General features: G+C 34.2%; 1 protein-coding gene across 4 annotated transcripts in view; it reads right to left on the bottom strand.

Annotated features, from left to right (window-relative positions):
• The window catches only part of RGS10 (regulator of G protein signaling 10), a 65,632-nt gene that overhangs the window by 22,530 nt on the left and 17,751 nt on the right, over positions 1-25,351 (bottom strand). For 3 of the 4 annotated variants that reach the window (XM_074286868.1, XM_074286869.1, XM_074286867.1), the window contains exons 2-4: positions 23,795-23,913; positions 21,478-21,564; positions 4,091-4,234 (exon numbers count right to left, since the gene is read on the bottom strand). In XM_074286868.1, the coding sequence (XP_074142969.1) occupies positions 4,091-4,234; positions 21,478-21,564; positions 23,795-23,913 (350 nt within the window). Of the gene's footprint in view, positions 1-4,024; positions 4,235-21,477; positions 21,565-23,794; positions 23,914-25,351 lie in introns of all 4 variants that reach the window. The other variant, XM_074286870.1, reaches the window with a different exon arrangement.

Raw genomic sequence — 25,351 nt, 5'->3', positions numbered from 1 at the left:
GCTATTATTGTTGAGGACAGTACCACTCTTCCCGTCACCCAGAATCATGACAGTGGTGTATAATCCTCAGCTTCTTACTCTAACTTACCCTATATGTCCATTCTATCTCCAATTTTAACATTTCTACCTTAATAGCATCAATTGCATATGTCCCCTTATCAACACATAAACATACAAGCCTTCAGCACCTCTCACCTGGACTATAACCTTTTTGATGGGTCTTTCTGCTTCAAATTTCTTTCTACTCCAATCAGTCCTCTACTCAAAATTCTAAAGTAATTTTTCCTAAAATTCAGTCTGACTTCCTCACCATCACTACCAGCAATGTTCCCATGCTGCCTACTCAGCAAACTCTATTGGCATTCCATCATCAACTGGATCAGATATGGTATCCTCTGCTTGGCATTCAAAGTCCTTCATAACCTGGCTCCACCCTCCCTTTCCAATCTACTTAAACCTTATTCCCTTTCATTCTATGATTCAACTACACTGAACCTGCTATCCATGGAGCACAATACTCAGCATCCATGTCTTTTCACTGGCTGTCTTCCAGGTCCATAATGCTGTCTCTCCTCATCTCTGACTCTTGGCTTCCTTCGGGACTCAGTTCAAAATCCGTCTTCTGCAGGAGAAATTTCCACTTCCAAAACATCACATCACCCCACATCCATCCCTGCCTAATGCTAGTGTCTTTCCTCTGCCATTACCTTCATCCACACTGTATATATCTTGTATATATGTAGTTAACTACATGTTGTCTTCCCTATTCCTTGAGAGTTCAGGCCATGTTTTTGCCTTTTGATATATTTTTAAACTGTAGCACAATGTCTGGAACACAATAAGCACTTAATAAATGCTTATTATTACTGACATTGACCTATGTTAAATTTAAGTTTGAAATTCTTATGTCTGCTTTTTATAATTTAGAGAAGTGTACAAGGCCTAAATATGAATGTTTTGATGTTCAGTCATTTCAGAAGTATCCAACTCTATGGCCCCATTGGGGGTTTTCTTGGCAAAGATATTAGAGTGGTCTGCCATTTCCTTCTCCAGCTCATTTTACAGAGGAGAAATTGAGGCAAACAGAGTTTGACTAGCCCAGGATCATACAGCTAATAAGTGTCAGAGGTCAGATCTGAAGTTGGGAAGATAAATCTTTTTGACTCCAGTCCCAGAATTCTATCCACTATGCTACCTATCTCCCAAATGTGTATGTCTATGTGTTAAATAAAACAGGGTGAATAAGTGGAAGCAATCAATTTAGATGTCTCATTATGTCTGCCTTTATAAGTCTCACACTCGTTATATTTTGTTGTTTCTAATCAGATAGGGGCTAAGAAACTACTTACCTACATTTTTTTTAATTCTGCTTTTTAAGAAAACAAATAGTCAATGAAAGATTGTTTAAATGACTGGTTTATGAAATTTGTAATCTCTATTTTAGCTACTAGAGAGATTTTCTTTTATTTCAAGTCCTTAGCCATGTTCTGGATAATTGAGGCAGTCAGTTAAGTGAAGTGTTTCTGTACTTGGACACAGAACTAAAGATAACCTAAATTTTCCCTGATGAGTATGTTTTGGGAGAACTGAAAGTGCAGAACAATCTATTCTGGTGGCTCTAATACAAAGCCAAGAGGCCCCATGCAAAGCCAATCTGCTGAGATATGCTTTTATTTTAAACTATATGAAACCCATTAGTTTGAAACATGCTCCTATTTAGTTTCTCTCTTTTACTTATGAAAACAGGACTTGTGTAGGAGGTCCTTTGGGAAAGAAGAGAACTAGAGACCATTCTAAAAGTGTATTTTGGTGGTTGCCAACAAAACTTCTCCAAAGCCAGAATTTTAGGGAAGTGATATGGGAACTCAAAGTGTCTTAGAAATCTTTGTTTTAGAAATAGATTTTAGAGTTCTGATTTTTAAAGAGGGGTGCTTTCATTCATATATCCCTTTGTATTCACTAAACTTTTTCATTTCTTTAAACAAAAGGTTTTAACCAGGGAACTTAGAAATCACTTACTTTTAGTCACTCAAAATTCCCTCCTTTGCCACTTGTATCCCACATTGCTGCATATGGCTCAATCCCATAGCGTGGGACTGAAACAAACCATCTGTTTCCTCACTTGTGCCAATATTATTATGATTATTTCAGTCTCAGTTTTGATGCCTTTTTGTATATGCATCTAGAAAAAAAAATTTTATCCTTCAAAATCTGCTACTCGGTCAACTGTTTAGCAACATGGGATCAGATTTTCACAGATTTTCTCATTTTTCTTTAGAATCACATAAAACAATAGCACTCCCTCTTATAATAAACATATCAGTGAGGAATACAAAGTTCTGCCCTCAGGTTAAAAAAAAATCAGTTGTACAAATACAGCGAGGGAGATGGAACTAGAAAATAGAATGTGTGAAGATTTCCATGGACTTCCAAGCTCAAAATGTGAATCACACAGATCACTCAGTTGCCAATACAGTGTCAAGCTCCATTAGGAAAAATATGGTAGCCAGAAAAAAAGAGGCACTCATCTTATTGCATTCTGTCTTGATTTGACCACCTCTAGAATATAATGATCAGAATGGAATGCCACTTGTAAAACAAGCAGTTGGACAAGATGACTTTTGAAGTTCCTTGCAGATCTGAAACAGAATGCTTGGTAACTAAGCCAAAGGCCAGCCTTTGTAGACTGAAATGCTCTTTACACTCACACATGTGATGATATCATTATTAAGTGACTCTTCAAATAGGACATCACTGATGTATTTACTTTATGGTATTTTAGATCTATAGAATAAAATATAATTAATGCAATATTCTGGTAACCCATACCTATAAGTTTAGCCCTAAAATTTGGAAGTTTAATTACCTCATTTATCAAGCATCAATGAGAGAGTGATTTATTGCAAATATGTTTTTTCCCCAAAAACATAAATATGAAGTCTTTTTATAATGAAAAGAACACTGAACACTGAGTCAGGAGACTTGAGTGTGAATCTTGGCACATTAGCTATGTGAACACAGTATCCTCATCTGTAAATGATGAATGTAAAAATATTTACACTTCCCACTACATATTGTTGTTATGAAGAAAGTACTCAGTAAATTTTACCAATTTACATCTTAAGTTTAAAAATGTACAACTGTCCTAAGACTTTTGAGATACCATCCATGCATGTATGTATACGGGTGTATGTTATAGACATGTGGCTTTAATACTTTAAGGGATATGGATGCAAATTCTAACTCTGCCTCTTATCCTCCATGTGGCTTTGGGTCACATCTAACCTCTCTAGGTTTCAGTTTTCCTATCCATGAAATGAGTAGAATAGGCCAGATTGCCTCTAAGGTCCACTCCTTTGATTATCTACAATACAAGACTATAAGTGTTGTGCAACTTGAAGTGCAAAATGTGGTCTATAATTTTTGGAGATTGCCAATGCAGGATTTTGCTTGGCTTGACTATAATTTGTTAGAGGGTAACAAATTCCCTTCCATGGGGTGAAAAGAGGGAAAGAAAATAGATTTTGGGGGTTTTAGAGTTTTATTGATATGTTTTGCTTTTTTATTACAAACATTTAAAAATTAGTGCTACTTCCTGATTGGTCTCTTATAACAAAGTAACATTAAGTAATTTTAAAGTAAAATTAAGTAATATTAAGTATACGATAAAGTTATAATTAAAGTAAAATAAAATATACCATATATAAGTAATTTTAAATAAAATTAAGAATACTGTGACCTCATGTGAAAATGTATGCAACATTTCATATCTTAGTAATCCCCTCAACTTCTTAATTTTTTACAAATTCACAGAAATCTCTCCCTCCCATCTCTACCCCATTAAAGAAAGAAAAAAAAAAGAAAAAACAAATTCCTTGTAGCAAATATTCATTCAAAAAGAACAGATTTGCACACACACACACACACACACACACACACACACACACCTCATTCTGTTTCTTAAATTTGTCACATCTCTGTAATAAGTATTTCATCATTGATCCTCTATAATTATGAATGGCACCTTAGATTTTTGTTAAATAAAAAAACAAACATTTTTAAGAGTCAGTTGAAAAAAGAACCCCAATACCTGATCCTGCAGCTTCTGAAACATCAGAGGATGAGGTTCCTCTAGGATCTTCTCATTTAGGCGAGACTGTCCCTCCACATTAACTTGTGAGGAGGCTTTACTGGACAAAAAGGTCATGTAAATGTCTTTTGCTTTTTCCTGCATCTACAAGAAAACAAAATAAAAATTCACTTACTATCATCTGCCTATATATATATATATATATATATATATGTAAAAGCCTATAGTTCTTTCTACAGTCCTTCCAGGCTTGTCAACATCTCCTAATACTATGCATGTGGCAACCAGAAGGAACAGCCACATGAAAGAACACAATGCATCTCATCTTGCTTCTTCCCTCACACTCAGACCCATTAATCTATACTTATAATGGCAACTTTTAACCCTCATTTTCTTCCTGAATAACATCTTAAAGGGGACTGACATTACCTGCCTTTTTTACTGAACACTCTTATTTATGTGGATGAAAACAGAAATAATACCTCTAATGAATACAAGGTGTCAGGGTTAAGACACTGTCCAAATGAAGCAATGAAACTTCAGATCCATGATATGATAATTAGTGAGTTAGGCTAGTAGGAAATTCTACATCATTCAAAAACAAAAATTCAACAAAAAATTTATTAAGTGGCTACTACATATAGGGCATGTGTACTACATGCTAAGGATACCAGTATAAAATAACAAATAGATGCTCAGTGCATTAGCCCCAGATGTTCATACCATTCATGTGATATTGTTGCTACATTATCAAGACCAAGCTATGTTTTATTTTTAGGCCAATAGGTTAAACAGTGAAAAATACAACATGCTTTTAAAGATAAAATGAAAATCTAGGAATATCCTGTTGGGGGGGAGGGGAGACTGTGGAACCAAATGGGAATGCTCCGATGAAGGGCTTTCCCATCCAAAGATTAAACAAGGATATTTAAAAACTGAAGTTACAGATGAATGATTTGCACACAGAAAATACTTTTCAATCTTTAAAGTGCAATTACTAAAACTCACAATAGCTGTTGTCATATAATCTTTGTAACAATGAATCCTTGAACAATGTAACAATGTCATACAATCTTTGTAACTACATTGTAGTACATTGTGCTCTGTTTTAAAAAATAAAAATAAAAAATAAAGCACAAAGCTCTGTTTTCTAACTGTGGATCAGAAACTTCCACACCCATTGTCTCATCCTATACAATTCTTGTCTGATTCTTTCCAAAATTCTTTCCTAGTAGATCAGCTAACTAAACAAAACATAGATAGATAGAAGATAGATAGATAGATAGATAGATAGATAGATAGATAGATACCATCCAGCTCAAGCCTTTCTTTCATTCTGCAGATAAGAAAGCAAACTACTACACTGAGAGAAAGAGTCTTGGTTGTGTGTGTGTGTATGTGTAATATCACATTGCTCTTGAACAAAATACAAATTTTTGAGTCAGGTGTAAAGTCAATTGTTTACTGGGGACGAGAAGCTATATGGGTTACCAGAAGCTGGTAGGTAGCCATTCATATAAACTTCTGATTTTCAATATATTTCTGTCATGTTGGACTTAAGAAAAAACTTCATCATACTCTTACAAAAATTTTACCAGACTGCCTGGAAAAGAGTTTGAGTAGTTCTCGAAATTCCTTCAGTGGGAGACCCATTCCAGTCAAAGACAGCAACAAGAGAAGAGGTCACAAAATGAGAGCTTAAAGGGACCTTGGAAGTCATGGCCATCAAAGAGTTGGGAAGTAGCAGGGATAAGGGAAGATGAGGGGCATTTCCTAAAGATCAAATAGGTAGTAAATGGAAGAGCTGGGATTTGAACTGAAATCTTCTGACTTCAGAGTCAATCTTCTTTTCAGTATATTACATTGTCTAATCATGTGCCTCCTCATGCTTGAAAAAAAATTACTTTGAGTTTTCTGGCTAATGCATAAATATGTTAGTTCCATAACCCTGATAAATATTCTCAAGGAATGCCCTAAAAAATGTACCAGAAGGAACAACTACAAAGAAAACCTAAGAGAAACAATTATAAGATCCTCTATCCAGAATTTCACAAGTTTTCTAGAAACCTGTAAGGATTCTGTAGATCTGCAGAAGTATAGTACATAGACTACCCAGACCAGCAGCAGGAAATCAGAGCAAATTCAAATCCAGATCTAATCAACTCATGTTCTAGCTTACAGGGCTGCAGTAGCAGCCGAGAAGCTAGTGACTAAAATGAAGCAGGTGATAGGGCATGATCAGCAGGTGATAAGACATCCAAAGTCCATCAGTGCTTCATCAGGACAAAAAGCTAACACAGAACCAGACTAGCACCCAGCTAGCCCATGTCCAAACTGTAACAAAAATCAGACTGCTGCTGAACAATAGCAAGAACCAGGCCTAATACAGTACCTACCAGAGCAATCAATATCTTTTTAGGGCCAGTGACAGAGCTAGCTGCAGATTTAGATTGTGCAAGAATGAGACATAGAAGAGGTTCAGGTCAAATCTAAGGTAAACCACCAGAAACTCATGCTAAAACCAAGGAACTTCTGCAGTGAATGAAGCCTGAACCTAGCTACAGATCCTCATCACCAATCTGGGCCTACTCACACTGTCCAAGATTATAGGAGGAATCAGATCCTGACCTGAATTTACAATCCCAATCCAGAAAATGAAGCTGAACCTATGAATAAACAGGGAAAAAATGCTCAACATGATAAATTCTATGGACTGAAAGTAGCCTATGATATAAACTCAGAAGAAGAGAGTAACTCCAAATGAGTCCATATAGAACATTGAAGGAAAAAGGACTTTACGACTAGAAGAAATCAATCAAGAGACATAAATTTCAATGCTATTTAAACATTTAAAAGACTAGAAAGGAGAATTAATAAAAAATAAGTCTAAGTAACCAGGAAATATTAATTGCTCAAGAGTAGGCTAACTAATATAATAAAAAGAACAATACTATCTAAATTAATTGACTTATTCAGTGCCATGTCAATCATACTACCAAATAATTACTTTAGACAGTGACAAAAGATAACAAAATTTAGGAAGAACAAAATATCAAAAATCTCAAAGGATATATGGAAAAAAGATATGGAAAAGAAAGAGGCATGCCAATTCTCAAACTATACAACATCATCAAAACTATTTGTTTCAAGTTAAAAAACTGAGGCACCCATTACTGAAGTAGATTAGGTATACAAATCTACAAAACAGAGCAAAAATAATAGCATAGTGTTCAACAAATCCAAAGACCACATCTTCTGCAATAAAGACTCACTATGAGTAAAGACTCACTAGAAAGCAATATGGAAGAAATTAGGTATAAAACAACAATTCACACCAAATACTCAAACTAGCCCAAAAAGACCCAAGACATAGATTTTTAAAATGACATTAAAAAAATAAAGGAGCAAAGAAGGAAACATCTTTTGTAGCTATAAAAAAAAAAGCTCATTACCAAATAAAGAATAAAGTTTCATAGAAGATAAAATGAACAGTTTTGATTACACAAAATTAAAGTTTTTAGAGAAGACAATGCAGTTAAAAATCAAAAAAGAAACAGTTAACTAGAAAAATACCTTGGCAGCAAGTTTCTCTGATAAAAGTCTCATATCCAAAATGTATAAAAAATTGATTCAATACAAAAGAACAAACAACACTATTCAGTAGATTAAGGTCAAGAAAATGAACAAGCAATTTTCAGAGGAAAAACTCCAACTTATCAATAGCCAATTTAAGAAATGTTCAAAATCATTAATAATTCAAGAAATGAAAATTAAAGAAACCATAAGGCTCCACCTTCTGCTCATCTGACTGGCAAGGATTTTTTTTAAAGGAAAATTATGGTTTTTAGATGGATTGTGGGAAAATAGGCAACTTTTGCAGCTATAAAAAGGAAAAAAGTTCATTACCAAAATAAAAAATAAAGAGGATCACAGAAGATTAAATTAACAATTTTGAGTACATAAAATTAAAGTTTTTTTTTAAGGGAAGCCAATGCATTAACATTGTCCAGATTCAAAAGATTTAAATATTCTGATCTAGGCAAAAATCAAGCATGATTCCAGAGGACCAAAAATAAAGAAGGCTGTCAACTCCTGAATGACTGTAATGCAGAATGAAACACATATTTTTGGAAATGGCCAATATGGAATTTGTTATGTTTGACTCTACTAATTTGTTACAAGGATTTTTTTTCCTAAAGAGATCGAGATGAAAGAGAGAAAAAAATGCTTGACAATTTTAAAAAAATTAATTAGAAAAAAGACATTATGCAAGGGATGATTTCAATGGAATCTGAGACTTGTATGAATTAAAGAATGAAGTAAGCAGAACCAGGAGAAGTAACTGATACCATAGTAAAGATGGTAAAAACAAACAACATTTAAAGACTTAAGAACTCTAATCAATACAAAAAACTAACCACAATTAAAGAGGATAGCTGATAATATAAGTTACTCATTTTCTAAGAGAAAAGTGATGAACTTGAAATGTAGAATGAGACATTTTCAGAGATAGCTAATATACAATTGTTTATTATTTTGCTTAACTACATATATATATACATATACATATGTATATATCAGTTATAAGGGTTTTGTTGTTCTATTTTCAGTGTGGGGGAAAGAAATAACAGAATAGTAATATAGTTGTCTAAAGAAAAAAACAAGATCATTAAAGCAATTTTTTAAATCATAGAAGAGAACCTAAGGAAGGAAATAAGGAAACACATAAGCAGAACAGCTTTGAAAGATACATGACTTTGTCACATACTTTAAAGTCTTGAAAAATAGAATTTTATAATTTCACACACAATCTTTTTTTTTAATTGCTCATCTTATTAAATGTTTGTTAACTTTAGAATTAAAAAAAAAAAAAAGGAAATTGCTTAAAAAGAAAAAAAATCACCCTACCAAAATTAAAGTGAAAAGAAGCCCTATTTTAGAAGCGATGCTAATGAGATATTTACTCTTAAAACAAACAAACAAGCAAACATCTCAAGTAAAATGATTAATTTGTGACAGAGGGGAAAAAAAGGTACAGAAAATATTACAATATAAAAATCTCGATGAATCAACCTTTAAGATTTTAAAAACATAAGAGCTTTAGCCCTTGCCCTAGTCAATAAAATTATGAACCCTCCTATACCCTCCACCCCACACACACATATCCTCACTGCAAAATAAATTTTAAAATTATCTCCTTTTTTAGGTACCCTTCTCATCCTTAATAAAAACTGAGTGTTGCCAAGTGCTAGAGGACTAGCAAAGTATATGTAGGATCATCTCTTGGGATTCCAAGTAAGATCACACTTTGGGATTTATTTATCTTATGATTATTCTACACCATACTTCTCCATCCCTATTCTGGTGAAATCAGATTACAATAGATACCTAGAAGAGCAGTGAAACTGAAAATAAGTTAAGGTAATAGAGTAATCTATGAGGGAAATGAATGGAAGTAGAAAGGGGAAGTCCAACCAGTTTAGCTAAATATCAAAGGATTTTCAGAGTAGTGAACATTATGGTTTGTAATGTGTATCAGGTGACATATATAGCTATATTACATATATACACACACAAACCACTTATCTACCCATGTGTGCATATATGTATATTAAGTGTACATCAGTGCATTGTGCATGTACATATACCATGTATGCACAACACATATAGACTATACTGTTTAACATATGTCATACATGTATGTATCATATGTACATGTGTTTGTGTATACCTCAGGACTTTTCCCATGCATAACTACCCTGACATTATGGCAATAGTTAGGGACTAAAAAGCTTGCCCAGACTCTTTATACTAGTTATGGCTTTGCCTATTAACTTTTTTTTTTTTTTTTGCCATTTTCTGCATTTTTCTGTGCTGTACATTTTGGTCAGAATAGTTTCAGTACCAGTTCTTATCTGGCCAGGAAAAGAAATGTGACTGAAAAGGGAAACAGTCAACCACAAACAAGTCACGGGAATACTCTGTGTTCAAGCACTGAACAGTTCACAAAAAAAAAAAAAGAAGAAGAATGTCTGGCTATTTTAGTGAATTTTCTGGTGTTTGGTTAACCCTCTTGTAGCTCCTGAAGTATTTGCTGAGAGGACTGGTGTCTCTGGCCCCCAACTGTACCATTGTAGTCTACCTGAGCTGGGAAGGACCTTTATGATCACCACCAAATCCAGCCCTTTCATTTTCTGACAAGGAAATGGGCCCAGAAAAGAGAACTAATTTGTTTAAAGTCATGCACTGCCGGGATATAAACTTGGTAAATCATTCTATAAGACTCATTCCATCTCTAAATTTCTGGGATTCCAGCATATATTGATATATTCCCAATAAAGACAATTGGTAGTTAGCTAAAAATCATTTCTCTGTCACATTAATTTCAAAATCTCAATTATAAGCAACTTCAGAAGCTATACTGTCCAATATTTAAATTAACTAAGCAAAAATGCTCTCTACTGCCTATATGACAAGTGGTCACCCATTTTATATATAAGATTGCTTATGACAGACCATAAGATCACAGAATTAAACTTTGAGCCCAAACCTTGTGTTTTCTCCTCCACAACCTGAACCTGCCACTTCTCAAGAAATACACGCCATTCTGCCTAGATCTACTTGAGAAAAGATTTAGTCAAAAAAAAAAAAAGTCTTTGTATTTTAAATCTTCTCTTTCTTTTCCTCCAACTACTTGAAAAATACAATTGAGAGTGACCTTATCTCCAGGTTTAATAAGAATCCCTTTATCCCCAGCACTGAGCACGATGTCTGGCATATAAGGATGTAATAAATGTTTGCTAATTGATTGATCTTTGTGGTTGCTAGGAATAACAACATCTTATAGTCAACTAAGTTAAGTGAAGAGCTTTCCTCACAACAGATCTATGAAACAGGTAAGAGTGTGTATTATTGCCATTTTGCAAATAAAAAAACTGAGGCTGAGAGATATAAAATGGCTTGCCTAAAGTAACACAGTTGGTAGGTGCCAGAGCCAGATACATACACAGGTCTCTTAATAGTAAGACCAAGGATCATTCTGCTATGTCCTTCTGGCTTTCAGAAGAAAAAGGTAAAAGTAACTCAGGCAGCTAGGAGGTACATTGGATAAATTTTTGAGCCAGGAGTCAGGATGACTTTAATTCAAATCCCACATCAGACACTTACTGGCTATGAGATCTTAGGCAATACACCTCTGTCTGCCTCAATTTCCTCCACTGTAAAACATAGATAACAATAGCTCCTACCTCCCAGGAAATATTTATAAAGAAGATAATACAAGGTACTTAATAAATGTTTTTATTCCCAGGTTAACACTTGAAAAATAACAATAATTTAATAGTCTAGAGAGTTGCTCAGGTGGTAAGCTGTTAAATGTCTTGCCTAGGTTCATACAACTAGCATACACTGGAGGCAGAAGCAGAATAGCTCATTACATACAGAGAGGCTCACTTCAAAAAGTATTTTTGACCACAGAAACTCTTAAAGGTTATCTATTAAGCCAGAAAGGCATTCGATGTCATAAATGCAATATGCTCACAGGTGACTGGAATATTAAGTTTCATTATTCCTTCTCCAAAAATGTTTGAATCAGAAGCCAAGAGTTGAAAATTATGTTCATATGAATCAATTATATAAAGGCAATCACAATCATTTGGGAAGAACAAGATTTGTCTAAAACTTTTCAGTGTTTATTGATGTAATAGATGGAGAGAACTGTAATCAATGGATTGCTTCTTATTTACTTCAAAATCTCAGAATCTTAGAGGGAGAAGGAAACTCACCGATATAGCCCTATATATTCAATTGATGCAAGGGAACCAGGGGTCAGGGAATGAAGGTGACAAGAATTTGTAGGAGAAACATGATTAAACATGATCTTGTCTCCTACTCTGTTTTCCAAATGAATATAGCACTTTATAAAGTACCTTCTTTCACAACATCCTAGGAGGTAGTTAATGGAGTCTAAAGATTATAGTTGCAATTTAACTGGTATATGGGATGCCTATAAGGAGAGATTCCCTCTATCAGTTCAGGTTGGCACATTCTTTATAATTGCCAGTTTAAGAGAACTACTTAGGGCATTAAAAGCTTAAGTGATTTGTGCAAGTTCCCGTAAGTGTTATCATCCCCATTTTGCAAATGAAAAAACTGAGACTTGGAGATATTAAATAATTTGGCCAAGGCCAAAGAGCTAATAAATACCAAAACCAAAATATAAATCACTTCTTCTGGCTACAAATCCAGGACTTTTTGCCACTATTAAAGGGTTCCACCATCTTGAAAAGGAAATATTTTCCACTATCACAGCATTCTCATGCACTGCCTATATTGATGCCTAAAGAAGTCATTTACTCATTCAACATGGATTTATTAATATCTATATTCCAAGAATTGTACTTCATACTTTTATGTATTCCTTAAAAGTACTTCTGCCTCAAGAGTTAAGACAAGGCATATATTTATTTTGTAAAGTCAAATAGCTTTTTATCTTTTATTATGTGGTCTGGCATTTAACAGATATGTAGTCCAATGCCAAATCCACATGAATTTACTCACAAAACCAGCAAATAATGGAAAGAGATCACATACATGCCCAAGGCCCATGTTGCATCTAAGTCTTGGTTAACCCAAATAAGGAATCCTCTGAAGTGGACATACGTATTCAGATTCACCCTATTCAAAGTTATGATTGTGTAAAATATGCTCACTGTTTCCAGCCCAATGGAAATCTATAGGACAAATTCAAATAATGTAACCACTTAAAAGTAATTCATTATTTGTCCTAATCAGGGTCCTACCTTCAATTGATAATAACTCCTGTCAGTATTAAATTGAATACCTGTTGTTATTTCTATTAGAAAAGTCTTGGAATTCTTCTTTTCTTTGCTTCTGCCTAATCCCCTCAATCACACAACTTTGCAAGCAAGATATTAGGGGGTTGAGAGGATCTGGGAGTGTTTTCTGTTTCTATATATTTTACTATAAACCACATACATTCAGCTACATTCAAGGAATGAATTAAAAACAGTTTTAGGTTCATTAAGAGATTAAAAAGTTGCTTTGCTAAATATATCCTATATGCTAACTCATGTGGAAAAAGCACTTTTAAATAATGTTTAAAAATATAAAGTAATCATAAAAATAGTCAAACTGACTATTATAGTCAGCCTTCTGACCAAACAATGCTAAGAATTTATTACATTTCACAACTTTAGTTGTAGGTGCAAAGACCTTTCCTTCAAATGATTGCAAATGATACACTGAAATCAAAAGAAATCTATAGATTAAATCTTAATGGGTATACATATATGTATGCACACACATCCATTTAGAAAAGGTGGGAAATATACACAAATAGATAAGAGAAGTAGGTATTCAAATAGATCTCTCCCAGGTTTGCTATAAGGAAAAGAGATACAGTTAGGGAAAAGCCCAAAATTTCATTAGTAGATGAAATTCCCAAGTCAAGAAACTTATCAATTAATGCAGTTCAGCATCATGTCTGCAATTCAGAATCTCAGAGAGTTGTCTAGATGTAGGACTTCTTAAACTTTTTTCACTCGACCTTTTTTCACCTGAGAAATGTTTGCATGATCCAGGTATATGGGTGTATTATTTTACAAATCCAACATTTACTCATACCAAATCATAGTTTCATGACCCTCACATTCATTTTTGGGACTCCATATGGGGTTACAACCCACAGTTTAAGAAGCTTTGGCCTAGAACACTGAGAAGTTAAGTGATGTGCTTGCACAGTCAGTATATATCAAAGACTGGCCTTGAACTCAAGTTTCAAGGACATTTTAAGATGCATCCCTATTTATAATTATTGAAAAGTATTTTCCAGCCACCCACAGTGTGTAGAAACAGAAAAAGTACTTGACAGGAAGTCAGACAACTTAAGATTCTTTTCTAACTCTATCATGGGTGGCACAGTAGATTGAAGGTCTGCTTCAGGAAGACTTGAATTCAAATCCAGCCTCATTCACTTACCTGGGCAAGTCAATTAATCTTGTTTAACTCAGTTTCCCCTTCTGCAAAATGAGCTGGAGAAGGAAATGGTAAACCACTCTAGTATCTTTGTCAAAAAAACCACAAATAGTGAAAAGTCAGATGTGACTAAAATGGCTGAAGCAGCTCAGCAATCAATTTTATCAATAACTAGCTTTACCTTACACAACTTTTTGTGAGCCCCAATTTCCTTACTTTTAAAATAAAAAGAACAGAGCTTCCCCTATCTGCTTTTCAGTGATGCTACAAGTATTAAATAAGATAAAGGATTTGAAGATTCTTTAAAGAGCATAAAGCTTTGTAAAAAAAAAAGTCATGGCATCAATATTTATATTAAAAAGAATAGCTCAGGTGGTACAACAAAAAGAGCATTTGCTTTTGAATCAAAGGATATGTATTCAAACCTCATCCTTGTCATTTACTAGTTTTGTGACTTTCCCTCCTCTGCGTCTTCCAGAGGAAGAAAGGTCACAAAGGATGAAAGAATTGGATTAGATGAAAGTATTTAATTATTCAGATGATAACGAAATATAAATGCATCATGTAAAGCCTCCACACTCCTTCTTAAGAATGCACATAAGTATCCACTCAGCACTTAAATCTAAAGTTACACAATAATATCCCCCCCCAAATACTTTTCATTTGAAATTTTCAATAAGCTGATGATTTCTACTGAAATGAAGTAGAATAGTTCATAATTATCTTTGCTAATGGCAAAAATAAAGAGGAAACCCTGTTGTCCATGTCCACTTGAGAAATTAATGACAATATTGCCTTAGATTTCTCTCCTAGAAATTCTCTTCACTTAATTCTATGCCTAGGAAGTGAAAGAACTTTGCATGTCCCTGCTTCCTCTCTTTCCCTTCCATATCGAATAAGAGACAAAAAAAAGTGGTTTGTGGACATTTGCAAATTCAAAGAAACTAAGTGTCCTCAGTACTAACCATGGTTGTTTATCTCTCCCAACAAATAAATGCCATCTTTCCCAAGATGCCCCACTCTATATGCTACTTTTCCTCCTCAAGATTGGCCTGAGCTGACTATTCAGGATCTCTGTGGTGACATTTACTTCATAAAAGCCTTTGAAAGAATTGGCAGTACTTTTAAAAAATACCAAGGTAATTTTAAAGTCTTCTGGGTACTTTTTAAATTTTTATTTTTAATTTATGGAATAAAACAAGTATTTTCATAACACAGCACGATAAAAAAGACGATTGTGCATGAACTTTTAACAAAAAGAAACTGGGATCTTATTTTATTTCCTCAAATTACTTTTGTAATTATTAGTGACACTTTTGTAGGTTATATCATTAAAACATGGTACGAGTGAGAAAGGCCCTGGCTGTGAAGTGGAAGATCTAGGCTTGTTCCCAGAACTTTCTGTAGCTTTGAACTACCTACTGACTTCCCTTTTCAAATCTCTCATGTCTTTCAGGGCTGACATTCTACACATGAGTCTGACATTTCCAGGCTCTCTGGTTTGCCTGGACTGCTTTCCTTTTAGTGCAAACTTTTGGAAAATCTAAATGCCAGTAAGAAAAAAAAAAAAAAAAAAGCCAGCCTCAAACCATCCCTCTGCTCCCTCCATACTCCTGGGAGTCAGAGTGAACAAAATACCTTATGTTAAAGGGCTAGATAGCTCAACCAATGAATACAGTTTGGCAGTTCACTGACTGGTTTCACAAGGGGAAGAAATGGAGAATTATGAAGGAGATGTGAAAGAAGCATAACTTGCACCAAACCTTCTTAAGTCTAATATTAGCTAGGTAATATAGTGGACAGAGTGCTTAAGACTGTAATGAGAAAGATTCATCTTCCCGAGTTCAAATCTGACTCAGATACTTACAAGCTATATGACTCTGGGCAAATCACTTAACCCTGTTTGCTTCCATTTCTTCATCTGTAAAATGAGCTGGAGAAGGAAATGTCAAACCGCTCTGGGTACCCTTATCAAGAAAACCCCAAATGGGGTCATAAAGAATCGGACACAAATGAACAGTAACAAAACTACTAATAAAAGTAAAGTTTATTTAGCAATTTAAATACTACAAAGTCCATTGCAAACAGAAGGGCATTAGACCCCTTACATTTGAAAGCAAAAAGCAGATTGGGGGATGTCCTTCATATCCCATAAATGCCACCTGAAATTCCCAGTAACTGAAACATCAAATTAAAAGACAGGAACAGAAATTTCTAAGAACTTAGTTCTTTTAGCTCTTTTAAATTTCCAGTCCTACTTTTTTATTTATATTTTTAGAAAGGCCAGAAACTCCCCAAGAGAAAAGTAGAAAACAAAGAAAAACTAATTTTTCTCCCTTAGAAGAACACTAGGAAAGAGGTGTAAAAGAAGGCAGGGCAGAGTATGATTGAAATGAGTAGCTTTTCTAAATAAAGAATCCTAACAAAATACTTATCTATTCAGAACTGGGTTGAGCCTTTTGCACCCTTGAAACTGTGTCTGTGTGTTGGAGATGGAAAGGAGAATTGAGACAATTATCTCAACAATCTATTTTTCAAGAGACCAACAGGACAAAGCCTTTCAGTTTTCAGCTTTGTCTAAGGCCAAAGTTAGTTGCTCTTTGTTTTTTTGTTTTAGTTTGAATTTTTTTTTTCTTTTTGGCTTGATAATTGCCTTCATTTGCCAGTGCAGAGAAAAAAAAAAAAAAAAAAAAAAACCCGATGGAAAAATTCCAGAGCAGTAAAAATGTGATAGACGTAATTTTACAATTCACATAAGCCCAATTCTGCCAGTGTAGAAATATACAGACTCACAGAGTCTCAGTGGCTGTGTAATTCAACCGAGACTGAACAAGGATGTTCTCTAGATTCTAGAAAACTGTGGAAAAACACCATGGGCAATATTTATTAAGCACCTACTGTATTCCAGGCACTGTGCTAAGTGCCACAGATACAAAAAGAGGCAAAAGATACTTCCCAGATATATATAATAGAATAAATAAAAAATAAATTGAGAGAAGTTAGGAAAGACTTCAGACCTGGAGGACAGTCAGAGAAAATGACTAGAGGCAAGAGATGGAATGTCTTATTCTTGGGACAGCAAGGAGGACAATATTGGATCACAGTATATAGTGGGAAGTAAGGTATAAAAATCCTAGAAAAACAGAAATTATTATTAAATAATTATCATCAAATTCAGGCCAGTGCTCTAGTCCAGGAGTTTTTAACTTTCTTTATTCTTTTGCAGTCTGGTGATCTCTTTTCAGACAATTTCTTAAGTAAAAAAAGAGCCAGTGAAAATAAGATGCAATTTTTAAAAAACATTTAAACTCCTAGATCTGCTAAAATGTATCTTTAGATCCCAGTTAAGAAACTGAATTCTATTAAAATTCTTTTGTATCCTGACTCTAGTGTCCACTGTGTTATTTATTTCTTCCAGCCTTATTCTACATATAGCTTATTTGTACATATTTGTTTGCTTGTTGTCTCCTCCATGAGATTGAGAGTTCCTTGAAGCCAGGGATTATCTTTTGCCAGGAATACTAAGTGTTTAATAAATATTTACTAAATAACAATATGAAATTCAAAAGGGATAAATGTAAAGTTGTATACAATTTTTCTCCAGCATTATGAGGATAGAAAAGTGAAACGCAGGTTTTAAATTCAAATAGAAGGAAAATTGAAGAGGCAGCATGAACAGTAGTAGAGTGTTAGGTTAGAAGGCAGAGGATGTAAATTCAAGTTCAGGCCCTCCCTCTTATTATCTGTGATCTTAGAAAGTCACTTTAATATTTTATTATGTGAAAAGGGAAAATGAAAGAATTGGATTTAGATTCTCAAAGATCTGAATTTGAATTCCTGACCCTAGCTCTGTGATCATGAGCAAGTGACATAATCCTTCTCTGAGCCTCAATTTTCCCATTTGCAAAATGGATCATTCCTATAGTACCTACCCAGAAAGTTGTGGCAACCAAATTGAGTAATGTGATAAATGATTTTGTCAACTTAAATTGCTATGTCAATGTCAGCTCTGAGAGTTTACTCAATAGTCACACAGACTTCACCTGAATGTTTCAGAAAGGAGAATCACTACCCTACACACATCTCTGTTTTCCCAACCTTAGCAGCTCATTCCATTCCTGGATAGCTCTAATTGTTCTACATTAGCTTCTTCAATTTCCACTCATTCAGGCTAATTTCACCATTTGAGACTAAGGAGAACAAGTAATCTCTCCTCTACCTTACAATCTTGAGTAATTTAAAGAGAGAAAGCATATTCCGCCATTCCCTCCCATCCCCAAAAATTTTTTTTTTCTCCAGACTAAACATTCCCAGTTCATTCAATTCATCCGCACATGGTGACCTAAAAGCCCTTCAGCATTCCAGTCTTCTTCCTCCAAATGCCCTCTAACTGAAATTGTCCTTCCTAAAATGTGTGGTATAAAATCAGAGTTTTCTTCTAGTTGATATCCTAAATATTGAAAAGGAGCATGTCTTTGAATTTTTTCTGGAGCTATATGCAATTTGTAGTTCTTTAGTGTTTCTCTGGTCTTTTATTGACATGCTTCTAACATTTGTTCTTTAGGTGCACGCCCTAAGATATCATCCATGTAATGTAATAACATTACTTTTGGAAATGCTTTTGAGTAACAGCAGCAGCAACATACATTTGACACAGCATAGGGCTATTTTTCATTTTCTATAGCAAAACTGTCCATTCATATCTTTTATAAGGCTCAGCTAAGTTAACACTGGGCACTGAAAAGAAACACATGATGGGATTATTCCATACAATAAAGCTGGACTTAGGTTCATAAGGGAATTTAAAAACCAAAATATTACCTTTCCAACACAACTACTCAGCTCAATCCATAAAACCTTTCCCTGGAAGACTATCTGTTGCTTGTTTTGAGGAGCCCTTAGAATTTTTAAATATAAATGAGATTAAAGCACATATTATGAATTAGGGAGATAACATGGTTTAGCAAAAAGAGCATTTCTTTTATCAAATCAGGAGGCTACATTTAAATCTTGCTTCTGCTACATGCTATGTAACTACTGATCAGCAAGATGTCTACGAAGCTCAGTTTTCTCATCTGTGAAATGAGAATAATACCTCTAGTGCCTACTATACTATACCAGGTTGCCATGAGGTCACTGTGTAAAAGGACCATGTAAACTTTAAAGGGCTTAAAATATCAACTCATAAATTCAGACCTGGAATTCATCCCTGCTATTTCTTTCTTTTTTTCTTTTTAAAACACTAGCTGTTTTTGTTGCTGTAATGAGACAATTGCAGTTAAGTGATTGCCTAAAGTCATACAGCTTTTAAGTGGCTGAGACAAAATTTAAAGTCAGGTTCTTCTGACTTCAGGGTAGGTACTCTATCCACTGCACCACTTAGCTGCACCTCCCCTGCTCTCCTACTATTTACTTTCAAATGTGAAGTGTTCAATTCAACTCTTGCTGCTCTCATGATATTTTTAAACTTCCCTACTTCTTTCCAGTTTAAAATCTGCCTATGCACAGCCATTATAAAGACAATGGTAATATCAGCATATGCAATCTCCCAATACATTCAGATTTTCCAAGGCTTTGTTAGTCTACTGCTCTTAGCAATCTGAATTCATAGAACCTTCAAAGTATGGCAAAAATCAGCTCAGTTATAGTCATACCTACAGAAAATATATGATTCCTGTGGACTTACATAACTAAATTAAGAGAAGCCATGACCAAGATGTCCATGGTGATGAACTCTATGACCATGGAAATCCATTTAAGGTCACGTAATACAAATTGCCTAATATATTATAGAACACACATTTGCTAGGAAGAACACTAAGAAATGGTATAAATAGAGTGCATGCCAACTGCATGATGCTTTATAAAAATGGATATTAAATAATTGACAATGCATCTAACAATGTACTGGGCTTTTATCTCTAAACATCTGGTTACCATTTACTATGTCTTGTATGCATTCTTAATGTGGCCCAGTAAGGGAAAAGCATTCTGGTAATTTGTTCAAAGAACAAAAGCTATAGGCAAAATCAAAGTTACATAAAGAATAATTTTACTATGAAATTGTTAATTTAATCTTCTTTTTCCAACTTACTTCCAGTTGATCAATGATGGACAGAAATAACTACACCCAGAGAAGGAACACTGGGAAGAGAATGTAAATTGTTAGCACTACTGTCTATCTACCCAGGTTACTTATACCTTCGGAATCTAATACTTAATGTACAACAAGAAAATGGTATTTACACACATATATTGTATCTAGGTTATATTGTAACATATGTAAAATGTATGGGATGGCCTGTCATGGGGGGAGGGAGTGAAGAGAGGGGGGGATAATTTGGAAAAATGAATACAAGGGATAATATTATAAAAAAAATTACTCATGCATATATATTGTGGGAAAAAAATTCTAAATAAAAAAAAAATTTAATCTTCTTTTATTATGATTCTTATTTTCATTTGGGGGACTCTAGACCCAGGATTTCATTGCAAAGGGAACTCCTAAAAAAGGAAATTACTTCCAACATAGACTACCACTCTTGGACAATTTTCTAAGCCTTAGAGAGAGAGTTGTCATAATTTTATACTAGATTAAACCATCCTTTTCTTTTTTAATAAGGAATATTTAGGGTCAGAAGACCATAGGCTAGAAAAGGTCTCTGAGCCCATAGAGTCCATCAGCCTGTTCATTCTACACATAAGTAATATGAGGCTACAGATTAAGTGATTTATTCAGGATAACACAGGGAGTATCACCATTTACATAATACTTTATACTTTTAAAGTAATTTATACAGATTATATGAGCTGAGTAAGACAACATTCTTATATCCATTTTTCAAATGAAGAAACTGGCATACATACAGAAAGAAAAGCAGAATGGTACAGTGAAAAGAGCAACACAACCTGGAAATAGAAACCCAATCCTAACTCAATCACTATAAGCTACTTAACTTTGGAAAGTCACATGATATTAGTTTCAGTTTCCCTGTGTATAAAATGGAGATAATAATATTCAAACATCTTTTTTCACAGGTCTATGACAGGAAAAACACAATTCTAAAATTGGTAAAGTACATTATCAATATCAGGTATTATTATTATTGGTAATTTGTCCAAGATTGAACAGCTAGTAAGTAAGTACAAGACATTAGGATTCAAATGTCCAAGTCAGGATTCCAAATACAATGCTCTTAACCCATTCCAAAATACAAGGAACATGTCAAACACATTCCAAATAGGGGGTGCCAATTTCTTTAAGCATTACAAATGTGTCCTGGCATGACAGTTACATCTACTTCAAAAAATTTTTTTCAAGGAAAGAAAACAATATATCCCATGAGACTATTACAGAAATTCTTGGTTGATAACAGCAGTGAAGGAAATACCTGTTTCTTATCTTGAATTTTCTTAAAGTCTTCACATGCTAGCCAAAACAACACATTTTCTTCACTAAATTCTTTTTTCAAAAATTCCTGGGAAGAAACAAAAGAAAAACATTATACACTCTCCCAACATAGTTTCTTTCAAAATTTTCTTTCACTTGGAACTGATCAACTATTCAACACTGTGCAATCACCTTCTAGCAAGGCCATAGCAAATGCCTTTGTTTTCAGTGGATTTTTAAAAATCTAATAAGATTACCTTAGATTTTATAAACATTTGGATTTGTGGATTCTGATGTCACAAGGAAAAGGAAAAACTGGGCAGTTTCTTTAAAAATTCTCACTAATAATAAATTACCCTGAAATAAATTAGAATGGAAACTATATTAGTTCTTTCTAGGGTGTTTATACAAAGTAGATTCTGAGATATGTTTCTCTAAATGCAAGAATGTTTTTAAAAGAGAAGGAAAAGATCAATAGATAGACCTTATCTATGAAAGAAATGAAGACATTTTTAAAATTGAGATGCTTTTATTTATTTTCACATGTGAAACAAAAAATTAAAATGTGTGCTATGATCATTTGGGATGTTAATAGAACTGTTTTTTTTTTTTTGTCTATCAGGTGTCATTCATATATTCTTAGGCATGTTCCTGATGTGTGTAAAAACTAAGGCCAGTAGGAAGAAGTTACAGAGGGGCAGATTTCAGCTCAATTTAAGTAAAAACTTATTCATGATTAGAGCACCTCCCAAAATAAAGAGTTGCTTCATTAGCTAGTGAGTCACCCATCACTGAAAATGTCTAGAAAAGCAATGTGTTCCATATTTTGCAAAGAAGATTCATAATTCAAGTGAGGATTAAACTACATGACCTCTGAGGTGCTTTGTAACCAACTCAGAGTCATCAAATCTTAGAAGTGAAAAGGATCTTGGGTATTCACTAATCTAAACCGACATTTTATAGCTGATGAAATTAATTTTCAGAGAGATGAGAATGACTTGCCCAAGCTCATACAGCAGGTAAGGGACTAGAATCCCATTCTCCAATTTTCAGTTCATTATTTTCTCCATAATACTGTACCATAACTATCAAATATTTCCTCACTAAGACATACAACAGGTCTGAGGTTGCTTTATAGCTTCTAGCTGAGCACAGGAGAGTAGGGTGGTATTTCCTTTATCCTATTTGATCTTTTTAGTCGACTGACTACAAAGAATAGGTTGGCTTAAGCAGATTCTTCACGTTCTTTTGTGTTTGCTTGTAGTACTTTTGATTAGTTAACAGTAGAATATGACAACTTGACCCTCAATCAAATTTTAGGAAAGATTACCATTTCATGAATGCTATTTGACAGATACCTTAGTAACTTAGTAAAAGAAATGAATTTCACAATTTACATCAACTCACTTTTTCCTCCGCTGTTATAGTTCATAGGATTTAGAGCCAGAACGACCCTCAGAGATACTCTAATGCAATTTTCTCATTTACTTTCCCCCCAATAATAAACACTTATTTACACTTGTATGTGTGGGGCACTATGCCATAAAGAAAGGTCTTGATAGGAAAATTAATAGATTTTCTAAGAGACAGCATCTAAGAACTCTGGAAAATTTATATTCAAGAATTCTCAAGGATTTTGGAAGCATCCATTGATTTCAACAATTGATATTCAAGTCCTGGTCCCAGCTTCTTATTTTAAATAAGACCAGGGAGGTTAGGTTAAGGTTAAGATTCTATAAATAGTAAACAGCAAAGTCATCCTTCAAATGCAGGTCTTCTGACTCCTATTCCAATGATCTTTTCACTAAATGCTCTGTATTTCACTAAATTTTCTGTAAATATTCTGTATGAATATTGAGGTAACTTGAAATGCACCACAAAATACTTTCTATTCTTCTATCAGTTAACAGTTCATCTGTTAAATTAAAGGCCTGAATCAGATGATGTCTAATGTTCCTTTTAGCTCTTATGGTTCCAATAAGACTTTAGAACAGGCACCCAGACTAGGACAGACAGGCTCCTTCTCCCTCCTGGAATCAGAGAGCTAGAGATTCTTTAATCACTTATAAATATTGCTCTCCATCCACCCCACCATTATCCCAAGGCATATAATATCTGAAATGTACTATCTTCCACTTGCTCTTAGTAAAGTTCTCCTAATGAAGACATTTTCAATTTATCAATGACTGTGAAATGAGAAATTTTTCAGTTTTTCAGACATATCACACAGGACTAAGCCATGGTCTTTGTTTTTGTTAAAAGACATTTATCTAATCATTTTAATATCTTTTATCAATATCAGTAGTAAAAATAGCAACCCTAAATCTTTTAATTCCTTCTGGGTCTTCAAGCAAGTTCTCCAAGGAGGTTGCCCATTTTGCAGTGCCTTTTACATTCTGGTGGCTGCTGCTAGGAGTCCCATCACCATCATGTATATCTGGGGGGGGAAAAAAAAAAAAAAAAAAAAGCATGTTACAGACATGGTTCTCCTGAAGATATCATTCAAAAAGCAACAACAACTTGAATCTTACCCAACATTATTTGTTCCCACTCTAAGTATTAGGGACCCCTTCCCTTACCTCAAGTAGATTCACCAAAAAATTTTACCATTTACTTTTTATCATCTAAAAGGCTAGATCAGATTCTACTAATTATGAGTCATATGAAAGGGAGAGAAACAAAGTTGTAGAACTAATCAATTAATAAACAATTATCAAGTGCCTATATATACCAGGTACTATGGCTACTGGGAAAATTAAAATGAAAGCAAATAAAAGTGAGAAACAATGGCTTCCTTTAATATTCCCCCCCAATATTTTATGTTTTAAAAACCTTCGAATTCTACTCCCAGATTACTTTCATTTCATTGGAAATTTCTTTCTACAGAAAAAAAATGCTAGAATATTCTGTATATTTCATGAGTATATAATACATAAAGTTTTTGAGAATCATTAATGTTGGAATCTTATCTTACTCAACAACTAACTTGGAACTATTACGATAAAACATTACTGTTATTCTTTTACATAACAAATTTTGCACGGTAATTCGCTAAAGTTTTATTAGTTAATTTTCTCATCAACAATAAAAGTGTATATCTGAGTTCATCGTTCCCAGAAGTTCATTGTTCAGGGCTTCATATCTATGTCTTTGACCACAAGTTTTCAACCCAGATTTGAGATGTCTCCAGAACCTGATCTTGCTTTAAAACAAAATAAAAACAACCAAAACAAAAACAAAAAAACTTAACTTGATTTTGTGCTGTCAAACTTCAACAGTCTGATAAATATATACATACAGTAAACTATCAGATAGCCCACATTTTTCCAAGCTACTGCCAAATTCGGATTGACTAATCTGACTTCCCACTCTCTGTGGCATTAAACTAAATACCTCTCTTATCCTTGCAATGTTTCCATTACTTTGCTCATAATACTTCTACAGTTTTCCAATGCACACAACTGATTACATTTTAGATTATTTCAAATTATTTTAAATGAAGCCATTCACTCCTGCTAAAAAAACAAAACTTCACAGCTTCTGCTTATTTCCCAGAAATCAGTTAGAAAAAAAAAAAAAAAGAAAGGAAGGAAGGAAGGAAGGAAGGAAGGAAGGAAGGAAGGAAAGGAAGGAAAGGAAGGAAAGGAAGGAAAGGAAGGAAAGGAAGGAAAGGAAGGAAAGGAAGGAAAGGAAGGAAAGGAAGGAAAGGAAGGAAAGGAAGGAAAGGAAGGAAAGGAAGGAAAGGAAGGAAAGGAAGGAAGGAAGGAAGGAAGGAGAGAGGGAGGGAGGGAAGGAGGGAGAGAAGGAAGGAAGGAAGGAAGGAAGGGAAGGAAGGAAGGAAGGGAAGGAAGGAAGGAAGGAAAGGAAGGAAAGGA

This window comes from Sminthopsis crassicaudata, chromosome 2 (genome assembly GCF_048593235.1).
Source record: "Sminthopsis crassicaudata isolate SCR6 chromosome 2, ASM4859323v1, whole genome shotgun sequence".
In the NCBI taxonomy this organism is placed as follows: domain Eukaryota; kingdom Metazoa; phylum Chordata; class Mammalia; order Dasyuromorphia; family Dasyuridae; genus Sminthopsis; species Sminthopsis crassicaudata.
The sequence above is the reverse complement of the archived record's forward strand: the minus strand, read 5'-3'. Positions and strand labels throughout refer to the sequence as shown.